Source organism: Globicephala melas, chromosome 3 (genome assembly GCF_963455315.2).
Source record: "Globicephala melas chromosome 3, mGloMel1.2, whole genome shotgun sequence".
Taxonomy (NCBI): Eukaryota; Metazoa; Chordata; class Mammalia; order Artiodactyla; family Delphinidae; genus Globicephala; species Globicephala melas.
In genome coordinates, this window is record NC_083316.1 from 61,447,111 (window position 1) to 61,465,965 (window position 18,855).

Sequence of the window (18,855 nt, forward strand, 5' to 3'; positions counted from 1 at the left end):
AATAAAGAAAAAAGAATGAAAATAACTGAAGACAGTCTCAGAAAATTCTGAGACAACATTAAACGCACCAACATTCGAATTATAGGAGTTCCAGAAGAAGAAGAGAAAAAGAAACGGACTGAGAAAATATTTGAACAGATTATAGTTGAAAACTTCCCTAATATGGGAAAGGAAATAGTTAATCAAGTCCAGGAAGCACACAGAGTCCCATACAGGACAAATCCAAGGAGAAACACGCCAAGACACATATTAATCAAACTGTCAAAATTAATTACAAGGAAAACATATTAAAAGCAGCATGGGAAAAACAACAAATAACACACAAGGGAATCCCCATAAGGTTAACAGTTGATCTTTAAGCAGAAACTCTGCAAGCCAGAAGGGACTGGCAGGACATATTTAAAGTGATGAAGGAGAAAAACCTACAACCCAGATTACTCTACCCAGCAAGGATCTCATTCAGATTTGATGGAGAAATTAAAACCTTTACAGAAAAGCAAAAGCTTAGAGAGTTCAGCACCGCCAAACCAGCTTTACCACAAATGCTAAAGGAACTTCTCTAGGCAGGAAACAAAAGGGGAGGGAATAGACCTACAAAAGCAAACCCAAAACAATTAAGAAAATGGTAATAGGAACATACATATTTATAATTACCTTAAATGTAAATGAATTAAATGCTCCAACCAAAAGACATAGACTGGCTTAATGGATACGGAAAGAAGACCCATACATATGCTATCTATAAGAGACCCACTTCAGACCTAGGGACACAAACACACTGAAAGTGAGGGGTTGGAAAAAGATACTCCATGCAAATGGAAATCAAAAGAAAGCTGGAGTAGCAATTCTCATATCAGACAAAATAGACTTTAAAATAAAGACTATTAGAAGAGACAAAGAAGGACACTACATAATGATCAAGGGATCGATCCAAGAAGAAGATATAAGAATTGTAAATATTTATGCACCCAACATAGGAGCACCTCAAAACATAAGGCAAATACTAACAGCCATAAAAGGGGAAATCGACAGTAACACATTCATAGTAGGGGACTTTAACTCCCTACTTTCACCAATGGACAGATCATCCAAAATGAAAATAAATAAGGAAACACAAGCTTTAAATGATACATTAAACGAGATGGACTTAATTAATATTTATAGGACATTCCATCCAAAAACAACAGAATACACATTCTTCTCAAGTGCTCATGGAACATTCTCCAGGATAGGTCATATCTTGGGTCACAAATCAAGCCTTGGTAAATTTAAGAAAATTGAAATTGTATCAAGTATCTTTTCCGACCACAACGCTATGAGACTAGATATCAATTACAGGAAAAGATCTGTAAAAAATACAAAACACATGGAGGCTAAACAATACATTACTTAATAACGAAGTGATCACTGAAGAAATCAAACAGGAAATCAAAAAATACCTAGAAACAAATGACAATGGAGACAGGACGACCCAAAACCTATGGGATGCAGCAAAAGCAGTTCAGCAATACAATCCTACTTTAAGAAACAGGAAACATCTCGAATAAACAACCTAACCTTGCACGTAATGCAATTAGAGAAAGAAGAACAAAAAACCCCCAAAGTTAGCAGAAGGAAAGAAATCATAAAGATCAGGAAAGAAATAAATGAAAAAGAAATGAAGGAAATGACAGCAAAGATCAATAAACCTAAAAGCTGGTTCTTTGAGAAGATAAACAAAACTGATAAACCGTTAGCCAGACTCATCAAGAAAAAAAGGGAGAAGACTCAAATCAATAGAATTAGATCATGAGAGATTACTACAAGAAACTCTATGCCAATAAAATGGACAACCTGGAAGAAATGGACAAATTCTTAGAAATGCACAACCTACCAAGACTGAATCAGGAAGAAATGGAAAATATGAACAAACCAATCACAAGCACTGAAATTGAAACTGTGATTAAAAATCTTCCAACAGGGCTTCCTTGGTGGTGCAGTGGTTGAGAGTCCGCCTGCTGATGCAGGGGACACGGATTCGTGCCCCAGTCCAGGAGGATCCCACATGCCACGGAGTGGCTGGGCCTGTGAACCATGGCCGCTGAGCCTGCACGTCTGGAGCCTGTGCTCAGCAACGGGAGAGGCCACAACAGTGAGAGGCCCACGTACCACAAAAAAAGAAAAAAAAAATCTTCCAACAAACAAAAGTCCAGGACCAGATGGCTTCACAGGCGAATTCTATCAAACATTTAGAGGAGAGCTAACACCTATCCTTCTCAAACTCTTCCAAAATACAGCAGAGGGAGGAACACTCCCAAACTCATTCTAAGAGGCCAATATCACCCTGATACCAAAATCAGACAAGAATGTCACAAAGAAAGAAAACTACAGGCCAATATCACTGATGAACATAGATGCAAAAATCCTCAACAAAATACTAGCCAACAGAATCCAACAGAACATTAAAAGGATCATACACCATGATCAAGTGGGGTTTATTCCAGGAATGCCAGGATTCTTCAATATATGCAAATCAATCAATGTGATGCACCATATTAACAAACTGAAGGAGGAAAAACCATATGGTCAACTCAATAGATGCAGAAAAAGCTTTCAACAAAATTCAACACCCATTTATGATAAAAACCCTGCAGAAGTAGGCACAGAGGGAACTTTCCTCAACATAATAAAGGCCATATATGACAAACCCACAGCCAACATCATCCTCAATGGTGAAAAACTGAAAGCATTTCCACTAAGATCAGGAACAAGACAAGGTTGCCCACTCTCACCACTCTTATTCAACATAGTTTTGGAAGTTTTAGCCACAGCAATCAGAGAAGAAAAGGAAATAAAAGGAATCCAAATCGGAAAAGAAAAAGTAAAGCTGTCACTGTTTGCAGATGACATAATACTATACATAGAGAATCCTAAAGATGCTACCAGAAAACTACTAGAGCTAATCAATGAATGTGGTAAGGTAGCAGGATACAAAATTAATGCACAGAAATCTCTGGCATTCCTATACACTAATGATGAAAAATCTGAAAGTGAAATCAAGAAAACACTCCCATTTACCACTGCAACAAAAAGAATAAAACATATAGGAATAAACCTACCTAAGGAGACAAAAGACCTGTATGCAGAAAATTATAAGACACTGATGAAAGAAATGAAAGATGATACAAATAGATGGAGAGATATACCATGTTTTTGGATTGGAAGAATCAACATTGTGAAAATGACTCTACTACCCAAAGCAATCTACAGATCCAATGCAATCCCTATCAAACTACCACTGGCATTTTTCACAGAACTAGAACAAAAAATTTCACAATATGTATGAAAACACAAAAGACTCTGAATAGCCAAAGTAATCTTGAGAACGAAAAACAGAGCTGGAGGAATATGGCTCCTTGACTTCAGACTATACTACAAAGCTACAGTAATCAAGGCAGTATGGTACTGGCACAAAAACAGAAATATAGATCAATGGAACAGGATAAAAAGCCCAGAGATAAACCCACACACATATGGTCACCTTATCTTTGATAAAGGAGGCAGGAATGCTCAGTGGAGAAAGGACAGCCTCTTCAAGAAGTGGTGCTGGGAAAACTGGACAGATACATGTAAAAGTATGAGATTAGATCATTCCCTAACACCATACACAAAAATAAGCTCAAAATGGATTAAAGACCTAAATGTAAGGGCAGACACAATCAAACTCTTAGAGGAAAACATAGGCAGAACACTCCATGACATAAATCACAGCAAGATCCTTTTTGACCCACCTCCTAGAGAAATGGAAATAAAAACAAAAATAAACAAATGGGACCTAATGAAACTTCAAAGCTTTTGCACAGCAAAGGAAACCATAAACAAGACCAAAAGACAACCCTCAGAATGGGAGAAAATATTTGCAAATGAAGCAACTGACAAAGGATTAATCGCAAAAATTTACAAGCAGCTCATGCAGCTCAATAACAAAAAAACAAACAACCCAATCCAAAAATGGGCAGAAGACCTAAATAGACATTTCTCCAAAGAAGATATACAGACTGCCAACAAACACATGAAAGAATGCTCAACATCATCAATCATTAGAGAGATGCAAATCAAAACTACAATGAGATATCATCTCACACCAGTCAGAATGGCCATCATCAAAAAATCTAGAAACAATAAATGCTGGAGAGGGTGTGGAGAAAAGGGAACACTCTTGCACTGCTGGTGGGAATGTGCATTGGTACAGCCACTATGGAGAACGTATGGAGGTTCCTTAAAAGACTACAAATAGAACTACCATATGACCCAGCAATCCCACTACTGGGCATATACCCTGAGAAAACCATAATTCAAAAAGAGTCATGTACCAAAATGTTCATTGCAGCTCTATTTACAATAGCCAAGAGATGGAGACAACCTAAGTGTCCATCATCGGATGAATGGATAAAGAAGATGTGGCACATATATACAATGGACTATTACTCAGCCATAAAAAAGAAACGAAATTGAGCTATTTGTAATGAGGTGGATGGACCTAGAGTCTGTCATACAGAGTGAAGTAAGTCAGAAAGAGAAAGACAAATACCGTATGCTAACACATATATATATGGAATTTAAGAAAATAAAATGTCATGAAGAACCTAGGGGTAAGACAGGAATAAAGACACAGACCTACTAGAGAATGGACTTGAGGATATGCGGAGGGGGAAGTGTAAGCTGTGACAAAGTGCGAGAGTGGCATGGACGTATATACACTACCAAACGTATAATAGATAGCTAGTGGGAAGCAGCTGCATAGCACAGGGAGATCAGCTCGGTGCTTTGTGACCACCTAGAGGGGTGGGATAGGGAGGGTGGGAGGGAGGGAGACGCAAGAGGGAAGAGATATGGGAACATATATATATGTATAACTGATTCACTTTGTTATAAAGCAGAAACTAACAGACTATTAAAGCAATTATACTCCAATTAAGATGTAAAAAAAAAAGATGTAAAAAAAATGAAAAAATAAAAGAGACTTCGGAAAGTAAAAAAAAAAATCTAAATCATAGAAATATGCTCAAAATATTTGCAATTATTTGCTCACAAGTTTGGTACACCAATCAGCAAAAGCTATAATAATACAACTCACATCACAATTAGGGATGAAGACAATCCGAAAGTATATGAATGAATATATGAATTTGAGGAGTCAACCTGAGAATTGTGAATGGCCAATATCAGGTTACTGAAGAAAGAATGTGATCTATGGGTAGGGAAAGAAGGCAGAATGAGAGGGAGACACATACAAAGAGATACACAGCAGATACAAGAAAGGAGACACAAACACTGATGGAAGAGGGAGAGAATGACAAAGACATTAGACTGCGGTAGATGGGGTGCGTGCGTGTGTGAAGGCTATCAAAGAGATATCCAGGTAGAGAGAGTTTTAGAGAAGGAGGGGGACAAGAACAGAGACAGAGAGTGGGAAATAGAAGGGGGGAAATCACAGAAGCTAAGTAAGAGTCCCAGTCAGAAAAATTAAGGAGAAACAGAGACAGGACACAGAGCATAAAGCCTACTAAGTAAGTCCTAGCTGTAAATGAGCAAGAATCCTTTTCCAGTCTCACTGACCAGATTAAGCCCTCCACCTGTAGAGAAGAACTATTCAGACAAAGGAAGAAGAATGAGAAAGACCCTATTTTATATTGGGTTGGCCAAAAAGTTTGTTCAGGTTTTTCTGCAACATCTTATGGAAAAACCCAAATGAACTTTTTGGCCAACCCCAATATATAGTGGTGATTCTATGTATTTTATACATAGAGGCTATTCCTCTTACCAACAGTTCCTCAGAGTCAACTGATTTAAAAAATGAATATTCTAAACAGAAAATCTGGTCAATTACACCACTTTTTTTTTTTTTTTTTAACTCTGGTTTCTTAATGCCTGCTTCTTCCCCCAAAGTGCACACACCCTGCAGGTGGGTGGGAGAGACAGGCCGCAGCTCCCACTTTGGCTGGGCTGGGCACTGCTGGGAACAGCACAGGCCATGTCTGTACAAGCTCAACATATTCTCCCAGCTGGAAGGGCCCTTGCTAGTCAGCGCTTCCCGAAACTGCACTCCTTTGTCAATGGGTCTCAAATGTTGGGGGGGGGGGCACCAGAACCACCAGGTGGGGCTTAGCAAAGCGTAGACTTCGGTTTCCCTCTAGGTCAGAGGCAAGGCCCAGAGGCTACCTTATTAACCAGCACCCCGAGAGCTCCTGCTCCACGTAGTCATTGGGCCACATGTGCAGGACGGCTGTGATGGTTAAAGCCATTCCTTAGTCACACACCACACCCCTCTGGAGAGGCACAGAGCCCACCAGTGCCGAACTCACTTGATCTTATCTCAACATTTCCCGAATCTGACTATAACGCTGTTTTAAAAAATGAGAATAACTAAAAAATACTGAACGGCTTTCCCTTCACATGGGGGACAAAGTCCATAGCACTTGCCACTCCAAGTCTTGCCCTTGCCTACCTTTCCAAACTCAGCTTTAAGTTTCCTGAAAGCAACAAGCTGTTTCATGACTCTGACCCCCTGCTCTCCTCTTTCCTTATTCTGTATGGTAAACTACTCCTTACAAGCCCTTAGTCAAGAGTCTTATCCTTTATGAAATTTTGACCTCTCTCCTTCTATTTCAGACTTTCAATAACTTTCTCCTCTGGAGTTCCACTGTATCACAATACTTCTATTATAGCACTTACCACATACTATTTCATTTTTTTATGTTTTTCTCCTCTACTAGACCGGAATTTCATCTCTTTATACCACTACCATCTAAAGTCAAACCTTAAAAGAAATAGGCACCTGGTAATTGTTGAACGGACAGACTAATGTATCAGAGCAAAGAGGAAAGTAGATTTCACATAGGTAGACTAAGGATTAGTCTCTTACCTGTTTGGAGTTGGTTAAATACAGTTTTGCTCCAAGATTCAAAATCTGCAGCTTTACCAGATCATCTTCACCAGTGAAGCTTTTAGCCGTCTTCCTCAAAACATCAGGGGCAATTTTAGGAACTCGTTCACAGTTTTCTCCAATTAGCCAAAGAATACTTGCTCTAGCCACAGGAACCTAATATTAGAAGCAGATTATATACAAATGTTACAAATAATATAATCATACTCTCCTTAATATTAACATAGAAAAGGCTTTAAATATTATAAAGGTTTTATCATCTATTAATTTATTTAACATATATCCAGGAAGTCCTCCTGTATTTATGAATTTTCTTCAGTTACCAGAAATTCTAATTAAAACTGATTTCAGAGATAATGCTTAAGAAAAGATTCATAAAGGAAAAACCACTGGTCTAGAATCTTGATTCTAACAGTGATCCACCAATTCTTGGGCTAAATCTGTCTGGCCATGCCCATTTATTTATCATTGTTGCTGCTTCTGTGCTATAATAGCAGAAGAGTAGTTGCAACAAAGACCGTAAGGCTGAAAATATTTACTTATCTAGCAATTTACAGAAAAAGTTCGCCGACCTCTGCTCTAGCGCATTCACAAACCTCGATGCCTATATAAAAATCATCTAGGGTTATGACTAAAACTGTAGGGTTTTGGTAACAGTTCTAAGACAGTAGTTCTGTGATGGGGTCCAGGAATCCATGCTTCATGAAGCATTACAGATGATTCCGGAGACAGGTGGTCTGCAAACCACGTTTTGAGAATCTATGGACAATACAGAAAAAGGAATAGACCCATTAAAGACTATGATTCCAAATCAAAACCGTTATTGCCCTCTATGTATCTATATCTGCAGCACTGGAAATAAATAAAACTGACAAAATCATCAAGGCCTACTTATAAAATCATGAATGCTGGTCTATTATTTGGTCATCAACAATAGAAATGGGAATAAGATAAATTTGTCCAATACTGCATTTTTGGCATTATATATATTTTCAATTATCTACATTTCCATATAATTTGTTTCTTAAAAATAAATGCTCTGTTACAAATTGGAAACCTTCCACCAGCACCATTAAGACTAACATTTTATTTAGAGCATGCAAATTAGTTTTATTACTATTTGTTTATTTGTATCCTCCCCCTTTCAATATCCTTCAAAAGGAATTTGAAGGGGTATGTAAATTAGTTTCTGTGAACATTTTCACCTAGTATAGAAAATTTGCTTTTAATAATAAATGAAAAAGCCAATGGCTATCATTAAGAGGTAGCATCACAAGAAGAGATAAGACTCTTTATGAAGTCCTTTTCTAATGCCTCAAATAAAGTCCTAATGTTTTCATTATAGTTTCACAGCTGTACACAGTAAGACTGTTAAGGAAGAAAGTGAGAATGAGGACCTTTGCACAGCTAGAATTTTATCACAATATATATACCACCTTGAATTCCTTCAAAACACCCATTTCAAGAAATAACATAAAATTATTAAGACACCGCTAAGTCTTTCACCAGAAGGCGAATGAGGTCATCAGAAAACTTTAAAGTATACATTTTCAAATAATGTGATAACAGTATCATCTTTAAATTAATATTAGAATAAGTTTAGTAAGAGAGAAGAAATCAGTATGCTTACATAATAAGTGTAAGTACTAACTATAAGTATTGAGTAAAATACAAAATGCTATTACAGATCTATTCACGTAGTATGATAAAACTGATATCCTTACTGTATACCGATTTCTGGAAAGAAAGAGGCTATTTCTAATGTTCCGAAGGTTACACTGCATTAAGACTTTACTCCCAATCTATTATTTTAAATTGGGCTAAAGAACAATAATTGAGTGGTACATTAAATTTTCCAGTACGAAGCAATTCAAGTTGCCTGCCATAATGAAAGGTATGTCTGAATAAGAATATATGGGCAACTTCAGATTTCAGTTATGCTAGATTTATTTTTCTTAAATATTTTATTATAAATTACCAGTATAAAAATTAGATTTCTATGACATATCACATCTGTTACCCCACTTTAAGTAATTTTCCTCTGGTTATACACTTATTTATTTATTTACTTCTTTGCAATTAAAAAGACAACCCCATAAAGGTCTAAGAGATTATTTATATTCCTATTCATTAATATATCAAGATTAAAATAATAATATTTAAATACTCTAAACATTCATAGGTCATACATTTAAAATATAACTCTTTAAAAAATTAAAAATCAGTAAGTTCTAAAGCTCACAATGAAAATCTCTAGGTGAGGGGGGTGGGTGGGCGGGGCCAGGATCATATTCAGAGAGTCTAGTACTAAGTAATAAAATTTCTATTTTAAAAACATAGAAAATGTCAACTAAGGAGCCTGCCTGCCGCAACTAAGAAGCCCACGAGCCGCAACTAAGGAGCCCGCCTGCCGCAACTAAGACCTGACACAACCAATAAAACACACACACACACACACAAAGAAAACTTCTTCACAACAGGAAATAATATCACTATAAATATACTAATACCAATCTTTCCATGATGACATTAGAAAGCTTAGAAAACTGACAAACCCAATGTTTTTGTGCATTTGGCTGGAATCAGAATAAGATTTTCAAATTTCAGCCCTGCCTTTCTCTCCCAATTAAGTTATAAGACTCTTATTTGTACACCACTGATACTATGAATCCGTGGCCACTATTTTCAAGGATTTGAAGCAACTGAAAAAAGAGCAATAAGAAAATTAGTCACTTTTTGTCCTTCACGGTCTTTTCAAACAGAACAAATAGGAACACGGAACTAAGGCCAAACTAATAACACACATGTATGCATATAATACTTTCATTATGAACCTTTTTTTCAATATTTTTGAAGACAAACTGGATTGTAAATGACTTTGCCTGATTCTTTATTCTAAATGCCCTGAGCAAGTGGTTAAGTGCACTTTTTAAACCTTCTACCAGAAGGCAGTTTCCACTGCCATTTTAACCCATTAACTTGCCTGCAAAAACAAATAATGTTTGCTAGCTGACCACAACAGTTATAGAAAGACATCTAGAAAGATTTTACAGATCACTCTGTAAGCAGTTCAATTTAAAAGCTATTGTGTTACAATACCAGCTCACTGCACAATGCAACAGTGTAAAGTAAATCCTGCAAAAACATCGATTTTATTTATTTAAATTTGTCAAAGGCAAAATCAGTAGACATCTAAACAAACTGCATGCAAACAGCACATCAGACCCAATATTCTGCATGTGGAGTCAATATGCATGAAAACCTGAGTGTGGATTAAGTGGGGATGCCAGGGCAAGTGTAGTTAACTTGTGAAATGGCAGGCGCTCATGAGGTAGCTGGGCACAGAGGACATAAGGCTAAGGCGCTACTTCAGTATCGCTCAGTAGTCTACCAAATAACATCTTTCAACTCCTCTTTTATAATGTGAAACCCTCACCTGTCCCATTAAAGATTATGTGAAATCCTCTTAGAACAATCCTCAGGTAGTGTGCATTTTATTCTGGAAGAACTTTGCTCCCAAAGTAGTATTTACTACAAATGAAGGATACTCCAAAGGATAAAATATTCACAATCAGGACAGTTGAGTGCCTTATCAACATAAATTATTCAATATAAATGAATTTTAAATACAGAATTAATTTAAATTTTAGTTTTCAGATTTTCAACTATGCCACTTACATAACAAATGGAATCAAAGTCTTGAATACAATAAAATCTGTGTTCTCTTTTTTAAAAAATTACATAGCTAACATCTAATGAGTTCCCACCATGTTTTACAGGCATTGTTTTTAAGTACCTTACCTGTTTTCTCAGTCAGTTATCACAAAATCCCTATGAAGTAGACTCTACCATTATCCCCACTTGATATATGAGGAAACTGGGGCACAAACGAAATAAGAAACTTGCCCAACATCTCACAGCTTGTCAGTGATGCAACTAGGACTGGAACTCCAAGTCTAGATCCAGAGTTCGCCATGGGCACTGGGCAGAGACAATGACTGCGCTATATTCTAGGAAGAATACTGGTCAGCAAGGCAAGAAGACTGGTTCTGGCTCCTGACTGATCACATATATCATGGAGACAAACGATTTCACATCAATGAGCTTCATTTACTCATTAATCAAATGAAAGTTTATTCCTTTGCACCTATTCCTTTGCCACACTATGCAACGGCTCCCTTAAGGCCTCCTGCAGCTTCCCCAGAGCGAGCCTTTTTTTTCAGGGCAGATCTAGGCCATCTTCTTGACTATTCCCACACTTATGAACATGGGGCATTTTCCCACTTCCTTTTACCTCTGGTTTTATGGATAAGTAAGGTGGTCACGGTGCGAAGAGGTCTAGCTGTCACCTCGGTTCCTCCTCCTCTCAGAGGGTACATGAGCCCAGGATTTCGTCCTGATAAAGTGGCTTAGGTACTGAGGGAAAACATGCTCAATAGTGTCCTCTTGTCCTCTGACACTGGTCAGATTGGCTCTTTCTAAAATCCAGGGGGTCTAGGATTTAGGTCAAATAGGCAGAGATTCAGTAAGAAAGAGGTCTCATTTAAGGCTCTCAGGCTTAATGTTAGAATCACGTGCCCACATTTAAAAGTCCTCAAGTGCTTGGTCAGATTAATAAAGCCCACTTTCTTTCCCACATGGCCATTGTTCTGTGAACAGGTCTCTTGACTGGAGCAGAGATTCTGGGGATTCACTTCTGATTTGAAGCTGTTGTTGGCTACATCCCTCACCACATTCTTCTGGAGTAACTTGTGCCGCCAATCCCTGGCCATTTTTAGGGTTGTGCCTCACAAACCACCTTGCTTCTTTCTTCCTTGTCCCACTTCAAGCACTTCAGCTTCCTGAGGTATGTTAACGGTAAAAACTCATCACCTTTTCATTCTCCAAAAGTTCGGGGTTTTTTGCTATAGAACTGCATATAGTTTTTCTTATAATTATTTTAATCTCTTCTATGTCACAGTCCCAATTTGTCTACTTTTGCCTTCTCTCCACCTTATCAGAATCAGGAGGGGTTTTCTACTTTATTGTCTTTCCAAAGGACCACATTTAAGATGTACTGATAAATTTCAACTATCTTTATTTGGGATTCCATTTTACACAATCATCTCTGATCCCTCTTAGGTTTCTATGCTTTCTTTCACTGTTATTTTTCAAATGTCTCAGGACAAATATCAAATTCTCTTATTTTTGGTCTATTTACTTTAAAAATGGTGACAGTTATAGCTTTAGCCATGCCCCACACATATTGAAATAAAGTATTTTCTTTTTCTGTGCTTTTTGGAAAGCCTGTATTTTTTTTCTTTAAACTTTAATTTAAAAGTGTATTTCTGGGCTTCCCTGGTGGCACAGTGGTTGAGAGTCCGCCTGCCGATGCAAGGGACACGGGTTCATGCCCCGGTCTGGGAAGATCCCACATGCCGCGGAGCAGCTAGGCCCGTGAGCCATGGCCACTGAGCCTGAGCGTCTGGTGCCCGTGCTCCGCAACGGGAAAGGCCACAACAGTGAGAGGCCTACGTACCGCAAAAAAAAAAAAAAAAGTGTATTTCTTGCTTCACAACTGCTCTGGTACCATTTTAAAATATTTAATTCTTACGTTATTGCTTAGGGTTAAAAAATATAAAAGCTTTAAGTTTACTTTATGTCTAAGTAAATGATTTTTTGTAAATGTTCTATGGATATATCCATAAAAGTGGGTATTATCTGTTCAAGAGATATAAGATTTTAGCTATATTTACTATATCAAGTATTGATTCTGTTATTTAATGTCTCTATGTCCTTACATCTACATCTTACTTAAAAATCTATGAGGTATATCTAATTCGAGACAAGCATATTAAAGTCACCCACCAAAACTGTATTTTATCTATTTCTCCTTGCATTTTCAATAGATTTTTCATTTACATATTTATTTGGTTGCCATATTTTTTATGCACATAGGTTTATGTTTCTTAATTTCTTTGTAAATTGGGCCTTTTTTTTTCATTTTATAATGTTCCATTTTATCCTGTTAAAAGACTTTAATTAATTTTAAATTCTTGTTGGTATGCACTTAATGTCTCTTTCCCTACTTTCTTACTTTCAACCTTTATCACTTTGATTATGGTTTTAATTATAAATGGCCTCAATCTGGCTTTTGTTTTTCATTCCAATTTGAAAGTCTGTCTTCTAATGAGAGAATGCAATCCATTCATATTCAGAGTAGGATGTATTTGCTTTTTACTCTTCCATCTTACTTCTTGATTTTAACTGTTCCATTTTAATTTTTAAAAATTTATTATTTACTTTACATTTTGCTTTTCTTTTTTTCCTTTTGTGAATTTGGAATTCCCACCATATTTTGTATTCCACTAATAGTTATCTTCTATCTGACAAAAACAGAAAAACAAGCTTTGCTATATAGATTTGTGAGAAAGTATGTACTTGGCTAATATTCCAACAACTGCCGTAGAGAAAGTCGATGCAATCAAACATTTTCCTGAGCCCCATACAGGGACATAATCAAATAAAACAAATTCTTCTTACAAGAAAGTCTGTGGTTTGCTTGATATGGGTCTTATATGCTGCCACAGGTTTCATGTATAAGCAGCTGCATTCTCCTGAAAGCCCTAACACTCCCTTGCCTTTGCGTCTTCCTTTCTAACAAGAGCAGAACAAGCTTAAAAGCACAAGTTTTAACTAAATTCTGCACAAGATGATGGGGAATACAGAACTCCACATTCCTTTCTCATAACCAGACACACATTTCTCCATCATTCTTTATACACAAGGAATTAACTGTTTTCCCTATCAAAACCCACTGTTTTCACCCTAAGATAAGCTATTTTCACCTTACTATTTTTTAAACAAAATTCACATTTTATTTAGGTTGAAATAAACTATACAAAATTGATTTTCTTCACCAAAAATAACAGCAATATTTTCTGTATTATTCCTAGATAAACTACAAAACACTTATTTTTGTAGTTTTTCTAGGTTTTGCTTGTAAATCAAGATGAGGCAGTAGATACAGTCTTGGAAAAAAACCAAGAAAACAAACAAATTGGTTGTCAGATAGTATCCATGGGCTCTGATCCTGTCTTGCCCATGAAACAGAAGTGTTCAAAAAGCTTATGAGGATGTAGGCTCAATAAAGGAATAGAATGTAAACAGCAACAACCAGATGTGGAACAACAATGGCAGGCTCTTCCATTCAAACTTTAACTGTAATTTGTTCCTTTAACTTTATTTGATAAAGACAGAATCTACACTGAAATTCTTGTTTGGCGAGCTCACACATTTCTCTTACAGTCTGATAATTTTCTTAACTGTCCCTTACGGATTTTTAACAGCATACTTAAAACTCCTACCATTCAAAGGTCAGTCATTGTAACATTTTATAAAATGTATTCCTTCCTCCCATACCTCCTCAAAATTTATTTCTTCAAAGAACTGATAACTCAATCCCTGACAACTGGATCCACAGCGATAAATATTATGTCTAAAATGACTTAACTAATACAATTCCAAAGTGCCATTAGCAGAGATCACACAGAGTGTAACGTGGTACTTTCAATGCTATCTTCTGGAAGAACAGTTAGGTCTCCAAAGCATGGGAGTTCAAACGGGCCATTTAAACAGGTGGATTATCAATGACTAATGTACTCAGTGGGAGGCCTACAGATCAAGATATTCAGTGATTAAGTGGCCTACGTACACCTTACAACTTTTCTATAAGATATTTTCAAATTTCTGACAGATTTTTTCAAATATCAAATATAAGAGAAAGCCTATTTTAAAAGTCTCTTAGGTATTTTCAATGGTTTCTGAATTATCTGTAGGGAGCTCTGACTTACTTGTATAGAGTTTGATATATGTATCCACCATTAAATCCAAATCGTGTTTTATATCAAAATTTATGTTAAGCAAAGCCAAGTTACTTGACCTTTGGTCTGTCAAAGTGTTCCTCAGGTATGCTTTGAGATGATTTTGCCCATTTTCATAGCATTCATTCTCAACCTTTGTCACAGGAAGAATACATAGGACCTTCAGCAATGCATAAACATTAGGGAAAAACTCGGATGTCTGGCAGATGAAGGGCTTCATAAATAGTGGATGGAAGTTCTATATGTTTCCCTCTGTGTTTCCACTTGATTCTCCAACAATGCATCATGCTCCTCTGATGTACTGAATTTGAGCTGTCCCATGACAGAGGGTACCAGAGATAAGCATTTAAGAGCTTTGAGGTGCTGTTCTGAGAATATATCTTTCAGTTCCTGAATAATGTGTTTCACTGTTGGAACACTTAAGAGTTTATAGTAACTCGCAGAGGTTAGCTGAGATTTCAGGTTACTGTACTGAGCTCTGCGAAATTTCCCTGGGAGTTTCATCTGAATATCAAGTTTGGTTGCCAAATTTGTGGCTTCCTCAAACTAAAATTCATGATAAACTTCGATATTTTCCATCACTTCATTTAGTGAATGCAGCACTGAAGTCAAACTACTGGCTGCAAAGAAGGCATCAGAGGTTTGCCCCTGAAGATTTTTCCCAAAGGTTCTTGTAAAAGATAGAACATTTTTAAGAACAACAATGGTAACAATGAAATCAAAATCTGTTACTGCACTACAGAGTACAAACGCTTGGCCAGCTATACAGTTATTCCATTTGTGTCACTAATTATACCATCTAAACACGAAACAAGTGCTGGTAGGAGGTCCACTAAGATTCCAAACGCATCATGCCTGCCTGTCCACTGAGAATAGCAAATTTCCTTCAGTTCTTTGCCCCTTTCTTCACTGTTCTGAAAGAGACAGAAATTACATTGCAAAGCTCTAAAAGCAGTTGTGGTGACTGATGGAAAAAAGAACAAACTTCCTCAATTGTTCCTAATGTGACAGACACTCCCGTAACAGGCACTGATTTTGCCAACCACATATTTAAGGCACAGGAAGAGCAGAGTGTGTAGATAGCTTGGGGATATTTCTCTAAAAGTCTAGAAGCAACAACTTTCACTTTGGAAGAAAATCCACTGGACACAATGTAAGCCTGGCCACGACAGTACTCCATGTTTAATCCCCACTTCTCAGTTATCGTAGTGTGAAATTTCACAGCCAAAATTTCTGCATCGGCTTCATAAGGCAGGAAGCCCACAAATTCCTCTCTCAGGTTGTGAGCTTTGTCAACAAACTTCACCAACACAGGCAGGTGCTCTTCCTCTGCTATGTCCACCACATCATCAGTGACGATGGAAAAGAAGTGAGAGTCTCACTTCTCTGAGGGTTTCTTCCCGAATGCAGCTCTCACAGATCTCTAGCATCTGTTTTTGCTGTGTTTTCAAACAGAACAATGTGTTAACTGCCATTGTCTCAAAGCGCTTTCTCAGAACCTTTTCACCAGAACTGATCCGGCACTCCAGCAGTGCCTGAAGGTTATGAGGAGTAAAGAGACCTTCTGGGATTTCATCAGCTTCATGTCCATCCAGAGGTATGTTCTGTTTCCCCATAAGAATTAAAATTTTAAATAAAGATTTTAAGTATTCTTTGTTTTCCTTCTCTTCAAGGGTTAAAGGTAAAATGTCTTCATCCTGCTCTTCACCCCCTTCTTCTGCACTGGGGTCCTGAGCATTGCCGTTGTTTATTTCCTTATGTTTTGGTTCCTGTTCAGAAGTTTCATCAATTTTCTTCTGTTTCAGTGTCCTGATTTCATCTTCACTCAATTCTTTTATTCGTTTTTTCTGTGTCTGTGTGGATTATTCAAATGGTTGGTAAGATCAAATATTGTTGGTATTGCATTATCTCGAAGAACTGCCCTGTAAGGACTAGTTCTACGGATCATATAAGTCTCAAAGTGTTTGGCACACAATTGGTAATGTTAAATTAGTTGATCAGGCATTTTAACTTCTAAGTCGGCTCTCCTACAATTCTCCACTAACTTCTGGCATCTGGCTGGATCCCGCGGGAACCTGAAAAAGGCCAGGTCCAACTGCGTGCTCTTCCACGTGCAGCTGGGGGCCATGCAGAAGCTCCACATCCTCGTCTGCCCGCCGGCCGGCCCAGCCCTCCCCTCCCCCTTCCTCAGGCAGCCCGCCTGCCCGTCGGGGATGGGGAGGGGAGACAGGCCGGTGTGCCAGGAGGTGGGGGGCACCTTACTACTTTTTAAACACAAGATGAGAATATGAAAATAATTTCACTTCTCTCCCCTCTCTTCCTCCCATGAGACCTTCAAAACACATTTATTCCACCCCAATCCCACCCTACCCCTAGATTTTCTGATTGTTCAATATTTTTAGTTCCAGATTATTAGAATTTCCTTTATATTATGGCCCTTCTTTTTCAAGAGTTCTCAGCACTTTTGTTAGACATTCCTAGTCTATCTTTATACATTCTAATTATGTGTATAAATATATACATATATTTGTGTATCTCTATTCTTTGATTTCCCCAAACTAGAGTTCACTGCTGTGGTTCATTAGTTCTTGCTTAGAAAAGTGGTTCTTACTAGATGATGTAACACTTGTCTAAAAGGTATCTAAATACCTGTAGGAGTATTTGTGATTGTTACAATGACTAAAAATACTACTGAAATTCGATGCTTGGTACACAGGGACGCTGGATGTCTATCTCAGTAGACTTGAGGAAAAGATTTTACCCTCTTACCTCCCATCAATAGATCACTGACAAATAATGTCAAACATCTGTTCCACATATGGGCAAATATGGACCAATCTAATGCCTAATTTCTCAATGATTTAGGGAAATCAAAAGGAAACAACAATAAAGTCCTGGCCAGGTCAGTGAGTAGGCAAGTGAATTGAATACAAAAAAGAGAGACTAGAAATGGAGAACAGATACAGCATGATGTATTGGTTAAGAAAGCAGACCTACTAGCTATGTGACCTTAGGCAAGTTACTTAACCTCTCTGTGCCTCAATTTTCTTTTATGTAAAATATACAGAATAGAACGTACCTTTCAGAGTTGTTATTAAAATTAATGATTTATATTTTTAAGGTACTTAGAATAGTGCCTGGCATATGATTAGCACTACAGGAGTTATGTTAAATAAATTAGTAAAATAGAATTGAAGCAACAAGGATGCTTACTAAATTCAAACCTTATCATTAAGTCTGTCTTCCTCAAAAACTTTAAATATAGCCAAGATCATAATTACAGCTTACACGAAGCTCTGTTTTAAATGTTTCAAATATGTTGACTCATTTATTCCTCACAACAGATCTATAGTTATTAGTACTACGGTTCCCATTTTACAGAGAAGAAAACTGGAGCAGGGAGAAGTCAAGTATTGCTTAAGATCACAAAGCTAGTAAAAGGCAGAGACTAAATTTGAACACAACTCATCCGGTTTTCAAATCCACTCTCTTAGCCTCTCATACACAGTCTTTGTAATAAGTCCTGACTTTGATGATTAATCAACAATAACAGTAGATATGAAGACAAAGAACAGTGGTGAGAATGTGGTAGAAGATCAGATGCTAAGTGACCCTGTGAGTATTATTCTTAGCTTTAAGATAAATGTGTAACTGCCCTGCAAGCTTTAATAACACTCTGAAGGAAAGAAAACTTTGCCACTAGAGAGATTAAAAATTGGTCCTGACTAGTACGCTCCAAACCTAGCCATCTATTACCTTTAACTATACAACTATGATCCCTCTGAACAGACTCTGAGTATAGATTACCCCATCTTCAAACAAGGAAGAAGGGTGACCCTTGCACAACACGGGTTTGAGCTGCATGGGTCCACTTACACGCAGATTTTTTTTTTTCCAAAAAACATAGAGTCGCAGGTTTTGCATATGCAGATTCAACCAACCTGGATCAAAATTTCCACCCCCGGTTGGTTGAGTCTGTGGATGCAAAACTTACGAATATGAGGGCTGGCTGTAATATACTGCCCCCTCCTTAAACTACAACCCCTCTAGTTAGGAACATTAGCTGTC

At 37.4% G+C, this 18,855-nt stretch overlaps 1 protein-coding gene and 1 pseudogene across 4 annotated transcripts in view; both read right to left on the bottom strand.

Annotated features, from left to right (window-relative positions):
* The window catches only part of AP3B1 (adaptor related protein complex 3 subunit beta 1), a 275,059-nt gene that overhangs the window by 117,486 nt on the left and 138,718 nt on the right, over positions 1–18,855 (bottom strand). For all 4 annotated transcript variants that reach the window (XR_009563389.1, XR_009563390.2, XM_030846347.2 and 1 more), the window contains exon 15: positions 6,905–7,081. Coding sequence is in view for 2 of the 4 variants with exons in the window: in XM_030846347.2 (XP_030702207.1) it covers positions 6,905–7,081 (177 nt within the window). In the remaining 2 variants the exon portion in view is untranslated. The remainder of the gene's footprint in view (positions 1–6,904; positions 7,082–18,855) is intronic.
* On the bottom strand, positions 14,708–16,930 carry LOC115846975 (52 kDa repressor of the inhibitor of the protein kinase pseudogene; annotated as a pseudogene).